Source organism: Yarrowia lipolytica, chromosome 1C, assembly GCF_001761485.1.
Source record: "Yarrowia lipolytica chromosome 1C, complete sequence".
NCBI lineage: Eukaryota > Fungi > Ascomycota > Dipodascomycetes > Dipodascales > Yarrowia > Yarrowia lipolytica.
Window position 1 is genome coordinate 1,864,261 of NC_090772.1, and position 14,838 is coordinate 1,879,098.

General features: G+C 50.3%; 10 protein-coding genes across 10 annotated transcripts; 5 read left to right on the top strand and 5 right to left on the bottom strand.

Annotated features, from left to right (window-relative positions):
- Positions 1-1,022: 1,022 nt before the first annotated feature.
- YALI1_C18668g (uncharacterized protein) lies at positions 1,023-2,552 on the bottom strand (the record flags this gene model as incomplete). Its single annotated transcript, XM_501792.3, has 1 exon — positions 1,023-2,552. The coding sequence occupies one exon, from the start codon at positions 2,550-2,552 to the stop codon at positions 1,023-1,025; it is 1,530 nt and encodes a 509-aa protein (XP_501792.2).
- Positions 2,553-2,991: 439 nt separating this feature from the next.
- Positions 2,992-3,519, top strand: YALI1_C18672g (uncharacterized protein; the record flags this gene model as incomplete). Its single annotated transcript, XM_068282360.1, has 2 exons — positions 2,992-3,283; positions 3,326-3,519. 2 exons carry the CDS (start codon positions 2,992-2,994, stop codon positions 3,517-3,519), a joined length of 486 nt encoding a protein of 161 aa, XP_068138461.1.
- A 1,623-nt stretch (positions 3,520-5,142) lies between these two features.
- Positions 5,143-5,682, bottom strand: YALI1_C18699g (uncharacterized protein; the record flags this gene model as incomplete). The annotated part of the gene is made up of 1 exon (XM_068282361.1): positions 5,143-5,682. One exon carries the CDS (start codon positions 5,680-5,682, stop codon positions 5,143-5,145), a length of 540 nt encoding a protein of 179 aa, XP_068138462.1.
- A 1,242-nt stretch (positions 5,683-6,924) lies between these two features.
- On the bottom strand, positions 6,925-7,233 carry YALI1_C18713g (uncharacterized protein; the record flags this gene model as incomplete). The annotated part of the gene is made up of 2 exons (XM_068282362.1): positions 6,925-7,049; positions 7,095-7,233. The coding sequence occupies 2 exons, from the start codon at positions 7,231-7,233 to the stop codon at positions 6,925-6,927; spliced, it is 264 nt and encodes an 87-aa protein (XP_068138463.1).
- Positions 7,234-8,420: 1,187 nt separating this feature from the next.
- On the top strand, positions 8,421-8,748 carry YALI1_C18726g (uncharacterized protein; the record flags this gene model as incomplete). Its single annotated transcript, XM_068282363.1, has 2 exons — positions 8,421-8,535; positions 8,582-8,748. 2 exons carry the CDS (start codon positions 8,421-8,423, stop codon positions 8,746-8,748), a joined length of 282 nt encoding a protein of 93 aa, XP_068138464.1.
- Positions 8,749-8,774: 26 nt separating this feature from the next.
- Positions 8,775-9,042, top strand: YALI1_C18730g (uncharacterized protein; the record flags this gene model as incomplete). Its single annotated transcript, XM_068282364.1, has 2 exons — positions 8,775-8,890; positions 8,937-9,042. 2 exons carry the CDS (start codon positions 8,775-8,777, stop codon positions 9,040-9,042), a joined length of 222 nt encoding a protein of 73 aa, XP_068138465.1.
- Positions 9,043-9,128: 86 nt separating this feature from the next.
- On the bottom strand, positions 9,129-10,784 carry YALI1_C18750g (uncharacterized protein; the record flags this gene model as incomplete). The annotated part of the gene is made up of 1 exon (XM_501793.3): positions 9,129-10,784. The coding sequence occupies one exon, from the start codon at positions 10,782-10,784 to the stop codon at positions 9,129-9,131; it is 1,656 nt and encodes a 551-aa protein (XP_501793.3).
- Positions 10,785-11,317: 533 nt separating this feature from the next.
- YALI1_C18757g (uncharacterized protein) lies at positions 11,318-12,640 on the bottom strand (the record flags this gene model as incomplete). The annotated part of the gene is made up of 5 exons (XM_068282365.1): positions 11,318-11,526; positions 11,615-11,772; positions 11,867-12,035; positions 12,196-12,418; positions 12,512-12,640. The coding sequence occupies 5 exons, from the start codon at positions 12,638-12,640 to the stop codon at positions 11,318-11,320; spliced, it is 888 nt and encodes a 295-aa protein (XP_068138466.1).
- A 218-nt stretch (positions 12,641-12,858) lies between these two features.
- Positions 12,859-14,013, top strand: YALI1_C18771g (uncharacterized protein; the record flags this gene model as incomplete). The annotated part of the gene is made up of 1 exon (XM_501796.3): positions 12,859-14,013. One exon carries the CDS (start codon positions 12,859-12,861, stop codon positions 14,011-14,013), a length of 1,155 nt encoding a protein of 384 aa, XP_501796.2.
- Positions 14,014-14,440: 427 nt separating this feature from the next.
- YALI1_C18787g (uncharacterized protein) lies at positions 14,441-14,800 on the top strand (the record flags this gene model as incomplete). Its single annotated transcript, XM_068282366.1, has 2 exons — positions 14,441-14,448; positions 14,491-14,800. 2 exons carry the CDS (start codon positions 14,441-14,443, stop codon positions 14,798-14,800), a joined length of 318 nt encoding a protein of 105 aa, XP_068138467.1.
- Between the last annotated feature and the right edge of the window lie 38 nt (positions 14,801-14,838).

Here is a 14,838-nt window from a genome sequence, read left to right on the forward strand (position 1 = left end):
CGATGCATCGGTGAAACGTGGGGAGGTGTCAATCCAAAAAACAAAGAACCAAACAAAAACCACCAAACGAAAAAACACCAAACGAAAAAACCAAAGATAAAAACCGCTCGCATCTTCCACTCACACCATACGTACATCGTAGACGTGACGGAGCGACCCCGGAGATGGACCCCGGAATAGATGCGACAATAGCCCGGCAATAGACCCGGCAATAGACCCGGCAATAGCTGTGGGCGTCGAACGTTAGTATAGGCGCCAACATCCTTAGTCACCTCGGAAAAGCATGACGTTTTGAACGACCATAAAATACCGTACTCGTAGACTGTTGGCACGCCCTTCTTTCATCATGATGGCACCCAAAATATCCTCACTCCAACCTCCTCACCTCCACTACCTGCAACCCCCACTGCTGATCGTGTGACAAGTGAAACACCCCTGAAGCGTGTGTTATGATATGACCTGAAACAGCGGGTAGCTAACCGTATTGGACGGCTAGTACTTGTACATGAGACCCAAATCAGAACCAAACCTACCAGACGCCTCAACCGGATACTTATGACCACCCTTGCCATCTGACCACACCAATACGGGTGTGGCAGAGAGAATACGGCTACGGCTACGGCTACGCAGAGGGGACACTGCACATACAAGTACATACTCTACTGTACATACATATTGTGGGTACAGTCCTACTGCAGTATTTTCTGTACCCTAACGTGATACCATTGCAACGACAACCAGAGAAGAGCCCAGGAAGAGTCATCTCCAGACTCTTGATCATCACCAGTAATCCATCTATCTACACACATCCAGTCCAAAATCTATTATGCTAAGAAAATCAATCAATGCTTCATGCGAAATCTAAATCCGGGCACACCCAGGTATGTAGTACTGTGTGGTACAAACAGCAGTGCACCCATGCAATAAATAATCAAGTCCACCATGTCCCATCCATTCCATATCCAACCTCCATCCCAAATAATACCAAATGTCCCCAAACGAAGAAAAAAAGAATAGTGTCCTTAGCTCTCAGTCACCAAACACTCGTTGGCAACCAGCTGCACAAAGTTCTGTCGCACCAAGTAGGGCTTGTTCTCGCAGATGGTGATCTTGTTGACCCAAGACGAGTACCGCTGGAACCGCTTCAGGCACCGAGTCGCATACTTGAGCTCGGCCTGCTCGCTCATCTGCTCCACCTCGGGGTCCCATCGTTCCTTGCAGGTCTGCTCGTGGGAAGACCGGCTCATGGTGGTGGCCGAAGAGGTGGCAGAGTCCATGTCCGACGAGAAAGAGTCCGTAGAGTGCACACTCATGTCGTCAGACATGTGCGAGTGCGTGGATGCGTTGGAATGCGAGTATGCAGGAGAAGGAGGAGAGAGAGGAGAGTCCAGAGGAGGGGTCGCGGGCACAAAGGCGTTGCCTCGGTTGGCCGGCACCCGCTCAGTGCTAGATCGATCGGCGCTAGCTCGATCTCCACCGGCTCTGTCGCTGCTTCCGCGATCGGCGCTGCCTCGTCGGTCAGCGCCCTCAGAGGTGCTGTTGCCTCGAGGACGCCGCAAGTTGGCTAGCAGTCTGAATGCCGCAATGGAAGACGTGCTCTTAGACCGCGATCGGGTCTCCTGGTTCGAAGGGCTAGGCACAGGAGCCACAGTGGAGTAGGCCCGCTGCCGCTGCGAAACGTTGCCGGCGGTACTTCGATCTCGACGCCGACGCGGTAGAGACCGCACCTTGGGCAGCTCCCGGTGTTCCAGAGGGAGAGCCAGATCGATTCCGCTCTGGATAGCGTTGGCCCACTCGATGCAGTCATGGGGCGATCCAAAGTGGATGAGGAACTGCATGGACTCAGCACGCACTCGCAGGCAGTTGGCTCGCTTGGTGTAGTCGGCAGCGTGGCCGCACACGGCGTACTGGAGAGTGAATGCGAGTGGGGTCTGGGGGATCTCGACAATCTGCTGCGAGCTGTTGCTACCGTTGTCCTGCTTGAGAACCTGCTTGAGGTTGGAAATGGAGGGCTTGAGGGAGATGGACTTGGTTCGAGGTCGGGGAATCTCATTGTTGGCGATCACGAGTCGCTGCTGCTCCTTCTTAAGGGTGGGCTTGGCAATCATGAAGGGCTCGTCCAGAGGCTTGAGCTCCAGACAGGTAGAGTTGAGAGTCACGAGGCACACGACCCACGCCCGCTGGGACGATGACGTGAACGGCGAGGTGAACTCGAACTTGACCGGCACCCGGGCCTGTAGGAAGAGCGCGGTCGAGTACTGTGGGAGGATGTAGTCTGCGGCGTCGATGGGGGGACTCTGGCCGAGTTGCGACTCCAGGGCGTTGTCGTCCAGGTTGAGGTTGAGAGATGCGAGGGCTTTAGTGGGCGGCGGCATATCCATGGGTTTTGTGTTGGTTATTGCTGTGGTGGTGTCGTTTGTGTCGAATGCGATGGATGTGGGGTCGAACGAGACTTCTTTGTCGAATGAGACCTTGTCGAAGGCCAGCGACACTTCTTGTTCGAACGAGACTTCTTTGAATCCGGCCGGCTGAGCCGATTGTGCGAGAGTCATGGTGCGTGGAGAGAAGACTGTGGCGGTAATTAAGCTGTGTGCAGTCGCGGTAATTGTCGCGGTAATCGTCGATAAGTCGTCGCGAAATCGTCCGTGTCGTTACGCTGCAATCGGTGTTCCGTGTAACTGCTTGTGTAGTTGTCTTGCGTCTGTGTCGCACAATGACGTGTTGTTGATCTGTGTCTGTGTCTGTGTCTGTGTTTGTGTTTGTGTTTGTGTTTGTGTGTCGACGGTGTCTGTGTCTGTGTCTGTGTCTGTGTCTGTGTCAGTTGCGTTCGTCGACAAGAAGAAAAAAACAGGTGGTTCAGTGAAGATGTCTGTTTGTGTTCGCGCTCACCTCCTCATAAACAAGTTGCTAGGAGGCCAACCTTGCGAGAGTGAGTGAGTGAAATGACTTCAATTAACTGAGGCTTAGAGTTGCACTTTGCGTAACCTTGTCATGTGTCTGTGGTGTGCCTTGCAAGTTGAACTCTGGGGAGCTAAAAATAGCCGAGTTAATTCCGGGGAATGGGGTAGCGATAATACCGCCGAGTCCAGGACGGCCCCACATGCACCGCAGAACGGAGTCGACCGCGAAACCAGAGCCCAACCGCCTGAGCACCACCTCCAGATCACACCTGCATCCGGCTCGGCTCCTCTCCTCTTAACCGCGCACAATAAACCTTCCTCCTCCAACTTTGTGTATCTTGTGGGGGCACACTGCGCAAGGTTCGGGCTTACAAATGAGCCGGGTCAACCAAAATAACATAATCGCTTTCTCGAACAAAAACAAGGAGCTGCGGCGTCGGTAGGGGCTGTGGGGATGAACCAGTGGACAGATATGACACGCCGAGACGCGGACAGAACCCTACCCGATGCGCAGGCCCCAGCTTTGGAGCACAAAAATCCCGCTGTTTGCTTTTTCCAACATAGTGTTGAACCACCGGTGGGCTCACAACAGGCCAGGAATAGGTCTATCGGAGGGTAGCACCGGGCAGTGTGTTTAGCGCGCGAGATCGAAGTGGTAGGGACCTGAGTTCAGAGATGGTCGGCCGAGGTGGTCCACGGAGGTGGTCAACGGAGATGGTCGGAGATGGTCTTCCGAACTGGTCGACGGAGATGGTCTTCCGAACTCGACTTCCGAGCTCGTTTCCACAACTCGACTTCCGAACTCATCTCCACAACTCGTCTTCCACAACTCGTATTCACAACTCGTATTCCGCTTACCCCCACACTGACACATTCCTCAACGGTCCACGTCATAACGCCAAGTTATCAAGGCTGTGTATTTTGGAGTCTAGGCATTCAGCCCAATATCCGCCCTGGACACATAACCCTGGAAACAACTCTGGACACCCCCAGCACAGTTTGAATCCATAATCGCTAGTTGCCGACGCCGCCCTAATCGCCCACATCACCTGTTGAGAATCCATCATCTGATCATCTGATCATCTCATCACCTGATCCAGGTTCTACCCGCTGTTTCAGAACCGCTCTGTTTCAACCGCCTGTCCAAACATCCTAGTATCGGTACTCACTTGACTAATACTAGCGAATAAGCCCGTGCGAGACTAAATGGCTATATATTGGCCTCGGGGTTTGCGCCGACGCCTGGGATGCACATGGTGCATATCAGCTGTGTATGCCACTGTTGCTGCAGTGCGCCTTGCTTTGGATTTCTTTTGCGCCTCCACCTGCTTGCCTGCATGAGAGTGCATGACTATGCGTCATCCAGGCACGCCGGCCCGTTAGGGTTGCACACATGACGACTGCGGAAGTAGCATCGGAAATTTGGAAATTTGGAAAAAAAGGCGGAATAAAATAAAAAAGACGGACAAAAAGATGAAAATACAAAAAAGATGAAAATACAAAAAAGATGGAAATACAAAAAAGACGGAAAATACTAAACGTGCGGACTCTTGTGGCGACAAATGCTACTCATAAATATATGTTTTTCACACCTCATCTAAATACTCTCCTTTTCTTGTCGCTCCTTCATCATATTAGTCTACCGTTTTCCTTTGTTTTATTGTGAATAATTTTTAAATTATTGCGTATTTGTCTTAGAATTCAGACCCAAAAAGGGCACACTGTGTCCACGGCTGGCGCTTTTTCTTTCTTTCTTTTATTTTTTTGGCCGCCGCAACGCCCGGAACGCTCGCCTTGGGCCCCTGGATCCACAGACACGGTTTTAAGGCTCTTTTAGCCGGCCCAAAAGTATTTTCCTCTTTGCGTTTCGCTTCGGAACCTGTGATTGCGATGCCTGCACTGTGTCAATCGGTCGAGATATGAGTCTGCCAGGGTCAGCGTTTGGGGAAGCGGGAAAATGTGGAAAATGCTGGGAAAATGCTGGAAAACTAGAGACAAAATCACATTTGTGAAACGTGCAATTTTCAAAGTACGGAAGATGTGTTTTTACCCTTTTTCCTTTCCAAATCCACCCATATATTTGTAGGATAGCCTCCTTTTCCTCTCTCACAGTCGCTTATCATGTGTCGACAAAGTTGGAACTTTTTTAACAAAAAAAGAAAAGAAAAAAACGTTGTCATTAATAAAAAAAAAGTTGTCATAATAAAAGTTGTTGAAGAAAAAGTTGTTCGGGAAAAAGTTGTCAAAATACCTCTGAAAAGCTTCTTTTTGATTCCAGGTCTTGTTTTCGCTCTCGGATAAAATTTGCACGACTCATTGGGCCATCTCTGGCCGTAGCTGGAGGCCATTTGAGTGTTTTTTTGGCTACGTACAGAAGAATCAAACAAAGAAACGATAAAGTGGAGGAAAATAAAAAAGCAGAAAAATAGAGAAAAATAGAAGAAAAATAGAGAAAATAGAGAAAAAATAGAGAAAAAATAGAAAGGAAACAAGAGGGAAAATCATGAGAACGAAAAAATGGACGAGAAAAAAATAGTAATGAGATGGACGAGAAAAAAATGGACGAAAAAATATACCACCTCCACGGAACTCGAACATGGATGAGGCAATGCGATGCAAGGCAGATGCACCAAAAACGCAGTTGATCGTCCAATAGAGAGTCGGACGTAGTCAGCTCGTTGGCGGTGGAGGGGTTCAGGTTCAGAGAGACGGTGTCGGTGGTGTCCGTGTTTCTATTTTGAGGACGATTCGAGTAATATCTCATCATTTTCAACCTCGTCATGTCCACTTCTGCTGTCTTGCTTTCATATCACTTCCTGGAAAGGAAGCCTGGTGTTTTTTTCACATAAGCTAAGTTGAGAGCTATTGTACAATGTACAATTGTTTTCCAGGCTCAAATGCCTCAGGGGGAAAGGGCTATCAGAATAAATAAATAAATAAATAAATAAATAAAATGGGGGTGGTCACATGGTGTGAGTTCTCTGGTTTTTTTCTCTGGAGTTTTTGTGGTTGACTTTGTATACCCTGGACTATTCATGTAGCTACCCTTAGCTCGGAATGAAGATCGGATTGACCGTACTATCGGATTGACCGTACTATCGGATTGACTGTTTTGTTCATCGTATTGTCCATCAGTGATCTGTGGAGAGAGCTCTGGAATGTCTAGCTACGCTCTACCGACTGGCACCAACTGACAAACAGGTGCCAACTGACAAAACAGGTGCTGAATGACCAAACGGGCATCGACTGACAAAACTGGCGCCGACTGACCGAACAGGTGCCGACTAACCGAACAGATGCCGACTGACAGAACAGGTGCCGAACTGCCCTCCTGATCTCTCATCAACTCCCGTTATAGAACCCGTTCAGCCATAAAACTGGCCCACGCCTCCACTCACTCGCAATGCCAAGCTACGACCCAGACGCAGGTCTCAAAGATCTGTCATCTGGGATGCAGTCGACCGTATAGAAAAGTCGCACAAGCCGTGATGCGGCGGTACATGTGAGATTGTCTTCTGCTCTGGGGCCCTTCAGCCATACCGCACACACCCATCAGAAAGAAGACGCAACAACTGCCAGACGGAACAACTGCCAGATAGAACAGACCATGTCAGACGTCTCCAGATTCATAGTCCGCAAACGCCGTCAAGACCTTCTATACTAGACTCTCATCAACTGCTGACTCCCTGCCTACATGTCGAGCACCTCGTCTGTACTATGTCTCAGCCTTGCGCTATGTGCGGTGCAGTCTGTGACTGAGCTGCTCGCGCAGACAGTTGAAGATATTGACAGTATCTGAATTGAGAGTACTTGTACAATACGTGATCCCGCTGGAGTCATTCGTGTGTAACTAATTGTGCCTGTACTTGTGGTTCGTCACCAAAAACTCCATCAAAACATCCGCGGAAAGTGACTCCATGACTGAACTCATTGCCATCGTCATTTCACTGGTCGCAATAGCTCACTGTCCATGAAACTTGCCCGTACAACCCCCTCAATTCACTACCATGGCACAATACCCCATCTAAAGTAACATGACGTGAAAGCAATAAAACCCCCACCCGATCGACAGATCGCCATGGGTACCTTTCGGGTACATGTGAAACAGAACTAGGTGGTGACCGCAGCAAGGAATCAAGTCAAATCGACCTTGTGGAAGGCTTGTTAGCGGTTATAACCAACTTGCTACAAGACTCAAAGTCAAGAGAGGCTGAAAGTCAAGACTGAACCCTCCGTTGGTTTGCTTCCGCATTCTCCACCAAACCGCACCCCAACCTCGCTTTTGCCGTTCATAATCTGAATAGACTTGAATCGATTTAGCTATGGGGTCCATGTTGGAGAAGTTTGACTAAAAGTAGACGAAAAAAGCGGCTGTAGGGTTGAATTGGGCGGTGAGAGGCGTTCGAACCGTCCCCACACAATTGAGACATGTTGGAAGGGGTTTACGACGATGATTCGTCCAATAAAGATGCGATAGACGATCAAGTGGTATCAGAACCAAGGTCCAAATGCAGCGGTTCTGCACATATTATTGAAAATATTCCTGGAAAATCGGGTAGCGATTTTTGTCCCCCCCCCCCCCCCCCCAAATACTGTCTGACACGCAAGATCATGCCAAATCCCGCAATCCAGACACCTTATCAATCGTATCAAAGAGGCCGTTGGGGCCACGTTTTCGTTGCCACGACAACCACCCGGGGGGCCACGACCATGCTATAATTATCCGCTGGTCGCTTAAAAGCCGCTAAACCAAAACCGCGAAGCGAACGTTGCCAAGACGCCAAGCCTCGGCTAAAGATAACGGGCTGTGCTGAGTGACTTTGAGCGAGTGTTGAGTGTTGGGCGAGTCTGGATACGTGTGCTGACGGACACCTTGTTCAAACCGCCGTCTCTTTGTTTAAACCATTGTCTTCATGCCAGAAACGTGGTCTTCGCTTCCGTCCGAACTGTACAATATCACTCAGTGTGCCGGTGAAAGTGCAATCGCGCTATCTTTACAATAACATTGTCATGCACTGTCAGACTAGACAAATTGGGCTCATTTCCAATGTTTAACAGCGGTCTTGAACCTCTCTTGTAGCTCGATCTAGGAAATGCCAGATGGTACACTCCATTGTGGTTCTCGCACTGTACCTACAGTACTCGAACTGTACCTACTCGCACCGAACTGTCCCTACTCGCACCGAACTGTACCTACGCTCTCGCACATCCCTCGACAACTGTGGCTTGGTTAAACTCATCGTGAAGTGTCCGTTCAGGGGCACAAAGGAGGTCTTCGGTACAGCTTCGCTAAGGTACGTGGTTGTACAGGGGGCGGTCTTTAGCGCGTTTATATGAGACAAGGAGTGGATGAGAGTAGTGGTAGATGTGTAGTTGGTGGTCACTGGACGGCGACTACAGTAGATGACTACAAGACAACTACAAGACAACTACAAGACACACAACAAGTAGACAAGAAGACGACTAGACAACCACAGTACATACTCATAGTAGACACCAGACCTCACACCCATCTGTAGAATGTGTGATCTGGCTCTTGATTCCCCACATCTACAGCTCAGTCAAAATAACCACCTCGTACCCTCGACCTATGAGACTACCGTGCGTGCTACTGAGCTTGAACACGCACTGTACAGTTCACTCTTACGGTACCCGGTGAGACATTGGTAAACCGATTTCAGTCGCGTCAAAAGTCCGAAAATACCATCAACAAAGGGGTAATTTGTTTCGGGTGGAATATCCGAGAATAATAATCACCATCAGTGACTGGGTAGCACCAATGAATCAGTCTGAAACGGAGTCGACCGTATTGTTGAATGACTCCTGGGTTCTTGGTTCGGAAGAGTGACTCAGATTCTGGCTAGAGCTTTGCGCATGGCCATGGTGTTTGTCGTAAATCATCAAAGATTAGTTGAGGATTTACTTGGAGAATACACAGTTTGTTGTACATTCAAATGGGTATTTCTCAATCGCGTATTTCTCAATCGCATGTATATCTTTACATGACTAGATTCATATTCTCCAATCAGGCTGTAGTCATGCTGTAGGAGCGAGTGAGAAGAGCGAGCGTAGTGGACTTCCCGAAATGACCATTCACTTCCGCTTGAGAGGTATCGTATTCAGCTGCGGAAAGTCCAGGTGACCAACTTGGTGATCGACAATCATGGTGAGAGCGAGTAGACGATAGGCATCACTGCACGAGCTCATCTGCACAGTCACTCACTCATTCTATTGATCCAGAATAATCTCCCACCCAGGCACCCTCTTTGCTTTGGCGACGCTCGCTTCGCTGCCCTCCAGCATTAGCTTCTTGACAGTAGCCTCACTTTTCAGTCTTCTCTGCTTTCTCACGACCCCACCGGCAGTTTTGATTCCAATCGTGCCCATGCTCAGAGTGTTTTCGGCAGAAGTGTAGTATGTGGAAGCATTTTTGAGCAGCGTGGAACCAAACTTGTGGGCCGATTCGGTCGACAGTCGGGCTCTCATAACGTCGATATCGGCCAACGAAATGTACATTTGGCCGATTTCGAGACCCAGCTGGAACTTGGGAAGCTTGGAATATGACGTCAAAACGTCCAGACCGACGGGAGACTGAGTAGAGGGCGTGACGGACTTGACTTGTTGCTGGAGCAGCCGGTTGGCAGCCCCCAACAGAGCCCACTGTTCAATGTCATCGTACTGGCCCTCCTCAATCACATCGAGAATACTCTGAACGCCAGCATTGGTCCATTGGGCTCCGGATGCGTGGGAAAGAAACTCGGGCAAAAGAGGATCAATCTGCTGCATGGCGGCGGTGTTTTCGCCCTTCCAAAACGCCTCCAGCTCGGTCGGTTGCAGACGACTGGCTATCCACATTCCAATGGTCTGGGCAGCATCCATGAGCGTCGATTGGAGCCCGTCTGTGGTTTTCGCAATGTCGGCAGAGAACCCTTCCTTGGTAATAACCTGCACCATCTCCTGAAATGTCTGCAGAATATTGGAAGTTGCCTTTTGGGCGTGGTGGTCAACATCATCGCGAATACCGCTGTTGCGTGTCGTCAAGGACGCCAATTTGACGACACAGGTGAGTGTTTCAACCAAATCGGCCAAATTGACCGACTCTTCGGCATTGGCGTACTTGGGTACGTTCTGTGGGTCTGTGGAGGCGGTCGCTTTCGGTGTCTGACTCTCTGGATCGTCTCCTGCTGCTCCCCCGTTCTCAAACTCCTCCAAGAGTCGCTTGAACTCGTTATATTCATCCAATTGTGCCCTATAAACGGATTCAAACACGCCCAGCGCCTCCTCCACGTCACGATCGCCGCCGCCGTACTCCTCAATGTGCGTCGTGAGCACCAGTCCGTAGCCATGCAAAACGTCCCAGGTTCGGTTGTCCGACGGAAGCTGAGCCACAAGCCCCTTGTACCCGGCCAGCACCTCCTCGTGGGCGCCCTCCTTTGTGCCAGACACGAAAATGTTGGCCAGCAACGAATCCAGTCCCACCGTGTGACCGCCGGCCTGGGTCATGTGGCCGCTGAGCAGATAGTCGCCCGATTCGTAGACCTCGTACCACACGTCGAACTTGAGCCGCACTATGTTGTAGGAGGCGTCGAACCTGTCCGACGACGTGGCCGCACTCCGTTGCACGCACTGATTGTAGTTTTCAAGCGCAGAGGCGTAGAATCGCAGTCCCTTGGACAAGTCGTTGCCACTTAGCCATCGTTCGCCTCTCTCTTCGTCCTGGCCACCCTGGAAGAAGAACTCCTCGGCGGTCGACGGCGTGGCCGCAGCGTTGCTTTTTTTCTTGTGTCGCGGAGGCATGGTGGTGAAGATGGGAAGGATTTTTTTGGATCGAAATTTGTAATGAAATATCACCTCCAAGGTTGTGCGTTTAGCTGCAGGACGCATCTGGTGGCGATAAGAGAGTGTCTCTAGAATGGTCAATTGAAGAGCGATTGGGGATTTTATTTCTCCAGGACGATTCTGGAGATCTCTTAATGTTCCAATCCCACTTTGGACCTTTCTCCATCCAATCTCCTGGTTCTGTGCATAACAATATAACAAACAAAAAAAATGCGACCTTGAACTTTGATCTCTCCACCATGCAATGTTAGCGGCGGCGGCTTAGAAAGGAGATATAGGGGATTTTGATTGGTTAATGGAGTTTGGGGACATGAATGGGTTGGGACAGTTATATATCATCCTTTTATTCTATTCTGAGTCCCTATTTGGTTATGTACTACAGTAGGACAACGACTCCGATAGACTGACTGTCCAGTCTGTCCCCTGGCCAGTAGTGAACCCACAAGTGCTGACTGAACCGTTGAAGTACTGCACAATATTGTACTGTACTTGTATCAATTGCAAACTAGAAGAGAATATTCCGGAAGCCGCTTGAATCAATCTCCCGGGAGCCGGTTGAATCAATGCCCGTGTCCATGTCAATCACCATGGTACGGCAGACCACAATCCACGACAGTTGGTAGGGCAGAAAGACACACTAGAGACTTGTGAATTCGGCCCTGATCTGTTGCAGTTGTAGTTGTGTGTTGTAGCAAATCTTTCTCCACCTCTCTGCAAGCAGAACCTCCGTCTAGGTCCATATTCCAGGTCCATCTAGAATCTGCTGTCATCAAGTTGACAATCGCAACTGAGAGTCGCCAATTCCCCCAGTAGGCATGGCCAGTGCTCTCATGAGTGGAGCTCTTCGGACAGCCCTCGTAAGAAGGACACCAAACTCATCGCGATCATACGACTAACCACTTGATGGACAGCACGACTGTTGGGCACGCCAATGGGCAACAGAGCCTCGAAAGCTGCCAGATGCACCTCTGACGAGTTGGCAGAACGCGTGAACTGGATGGGATCCTGGCTCTGAGCAGCAAACAGACTGCTTCTAGAACAATACAGTCACCACGTTCAGGTACGACGGAACTCATGTGTCCAGACGACCACGCTGATCAGTCTCGTTGATGGCACGGGCGGCAAACTCTCGAGGAGTCGTCGTTACTGTCTGAACACAAGACGCGCCCGAAAACAAAATCAGTTCATACAGGTAGAACGAGTCACCCAAAGAGTTGGCGAGAACATTGTAGCCCAAAGTGTCGAGAATCACGCAGACTCCTTCGACGGAAAGGTCATTCGGAGCATGGGAGCAGTCTGGGACTTGTTTTTGGTCGTATTTGGGAGCTGTCACGAAGCGTTTCTGGTCGTATTTGGGAGCTATCACGAAGCGTTTCTGGATGTATTTACTTTGGCTAGACTCATGGAACTTGTGGGTGAAACTGGAGGTTCAGGCGCCTGTCCTTCATCCCTTCACGTTGTTCATGTCGGTCCTTGGTCAGTTGGAAAACCAAAAAGTCGTAGTGTTGACGACATTTCTCTCGTTTGTGGATGTCTCTCGTTTGTGAATGTTTGATAATCTGTCCAAATCCACAGTTGCACACTTCCGTCTCCGCATCGCGTGACCGGATTCTCGTATCGGATAGTGGCGTCTTCCGTAAGCCGATTCGCCAGCGGATTGATAATCTGCTCTTGACCGGCTAGAAGAGCGATGAGCGGTGAAGAAGTTGAGCGGAATTGAACCAATTAGTGAATTAAATGGCGAACGAATCGCTACAGTAGTATCAGCTCACTTCACGCCCTCCACAGTCCCACATTACCCCACCAACAGACCTAGACTGCGCTTTTCCCAGTCTGCCAGTCCCGCTGTCCCTCCATCCTCCGTGTCCAATTCCTCCATCCTCCGTGTCCAATTCCTCCATCCTCCATGTCTAATCCCTCCACAAAGCCGATCTAATCACCCATCGCAATACCAACGCCGATTGCACAATCTGCCGATGACGCAGGACGGTGCAGAATATTGCGTGCTCGATAGCGATTAGAGTTGTGAAATTTCGGGGGAAAAAGCGGCCTTGGAGGCGCTAGAACGGGCAGTTTGAGAGCAATCGGGAAGGGGGGATCGGGAATCCGTTTCTGGGGGATGCCTCAGTCGTCGTTTCAAATATCTGGTCAACAGGTGGCCGATTACCCCGTTTTGAGACTCCCCAAAATCGCCACCCACACCCCCAAGCGGCATCTCACTAGTGTGAAACTTTATTTATCCAGCAACATACATATATATATATATATATATAGGCACCCGACTCCGCTGACTGCACTGACCATCTACACTGCACTTGTACCCACGCACACCATGCCAATTATCACAGAAACATTCAAGCTGAACGACGGCCGATCAATTCCGGCTCTGGGTCTGGGAACCGCGTCGGACGCCAACGTGGAAGAGGTGACCTACGCCGCCATCAAGGACGGCTACAAACACATTGACACCGCCTACATCTACAAATCCGAAGAGGCGATCGGCAAGGGCATCAAGCGAGCCATTGCCGACGGGCTCATCAAGCGGGAGGAGCTGTTTGTGACCACCAAGGTCTGGCCCACCTTCCACGGCCGGGTCAAGGAGTCGCTGGACTACTCCCTCAAGGACCTGGGTCTGGACTACGTGGATCTTCTGCTGGTCCACTGGCCTGCCGCGCTCCACCCGGACCCCAACGACAGACACGCCTACGTGCCCAAGAACGCTGACGGTTCGGCCCACTACACCGACAACAATGACTGGATCTCCATCTACGAGGAGCTGGAAAAGGAGCAGGCTGCGGGCCGAACCAAGTCCATTGGAGTCTCCAACGTGAGTGAAAAGTACCTCAAGGAGCTGCTCAAGCGAGTCAAGACCGTGCCCGCCGTCAACCAGTTCGAGAACCACCCCTACCTGCCCCAGAAGAAGGAGATTGAGTTTAACAAGAAGCACGGCATTCTGGTCACCGCCTACTCGCCCCTTGGATCCTCCAATGGAAAGATCAAACTGCACGAGAACCCCGTGGTCGCCGAGATTGCCAAGAAACACAACGCCACCACCGGATCGGTGCTCATCAACTGGCACATTTCCCAGGGCCGATCTGTCATCCCCAAGACCAGGTCTGTTGAGCGGGTGAAGGCCAACGCCCAGAAGGTCGACCTCGACTCAGACGATCTCGCCAAACTCGACAAGATTTGGGAACAGACCGGTACCCAGCGAGCCATTGGCCTCGACTGGCTTGATAAGGCCGGCGACAACCTTGGTTTCGAGGACAAATAGGCGACTTCAGTGACCTGATCGAATTGAGCTATCAATATTGAACTAGAATTTCTACAGCCAGGGTTATAGAAATTGATGATTTATTGCTAGTGCGCTGCAACTGCTGGAGTGCCGATATCGTACTTTTAGAGAGAACCCATGGAGTTGAGGATGGATCAAACGAACCACGTGATGGGCCACGTGACTGGGGTCGTATCTGCAGGGAGATTGTGGTAATATGGATGGAAAGGTCAGAATCACATCTTGTTGGATTCGAGTGAGAAAGCGGCACGAGTGTATGACAACTAGCACGTACAGTGTAGTGTATGTTAGTAATCAGTAATATGGTAATTCACGGTAATTCACGGTAATTCACGGTAATTCACGGTCACGTGACCCCACGTGACTTTCCAATACGATACTGCGATTGCCACTGGGCATTATCTAGATGATCTTGTTCGGGAGCTCGCCAGTGGCTGGCGAATAGTTTGAGGGAAGGTTGGAGAGCTGTTTGCAAGTACAGGACAGTGTGTGCACTATTACATCTTTACTACTTCTGACGTTCACTTCTCTTCTTCTTCACCTTTGTTGCTCGCTTCTTTTTTTTTCAGGGTCCAGTTTTCGGTCCAGGGTCCAGGGCCAGTATGGAGACGACGAACATCAGCCTCGGATCGGCGCAAACCGTGTCTCCTCAGCTCGACTTGTCTCACTCCAACTGCCTCTGTTTCACAGATCCAACGCTTCCTGCCGATCAACTAGTTTGCTAACTCTGAAGTTCGGAGCAACAACAGAAAGAAGCCCTGAGTAAGAGACTCAAACCTCGAGTCAAACGCTATGGGTTCCTTG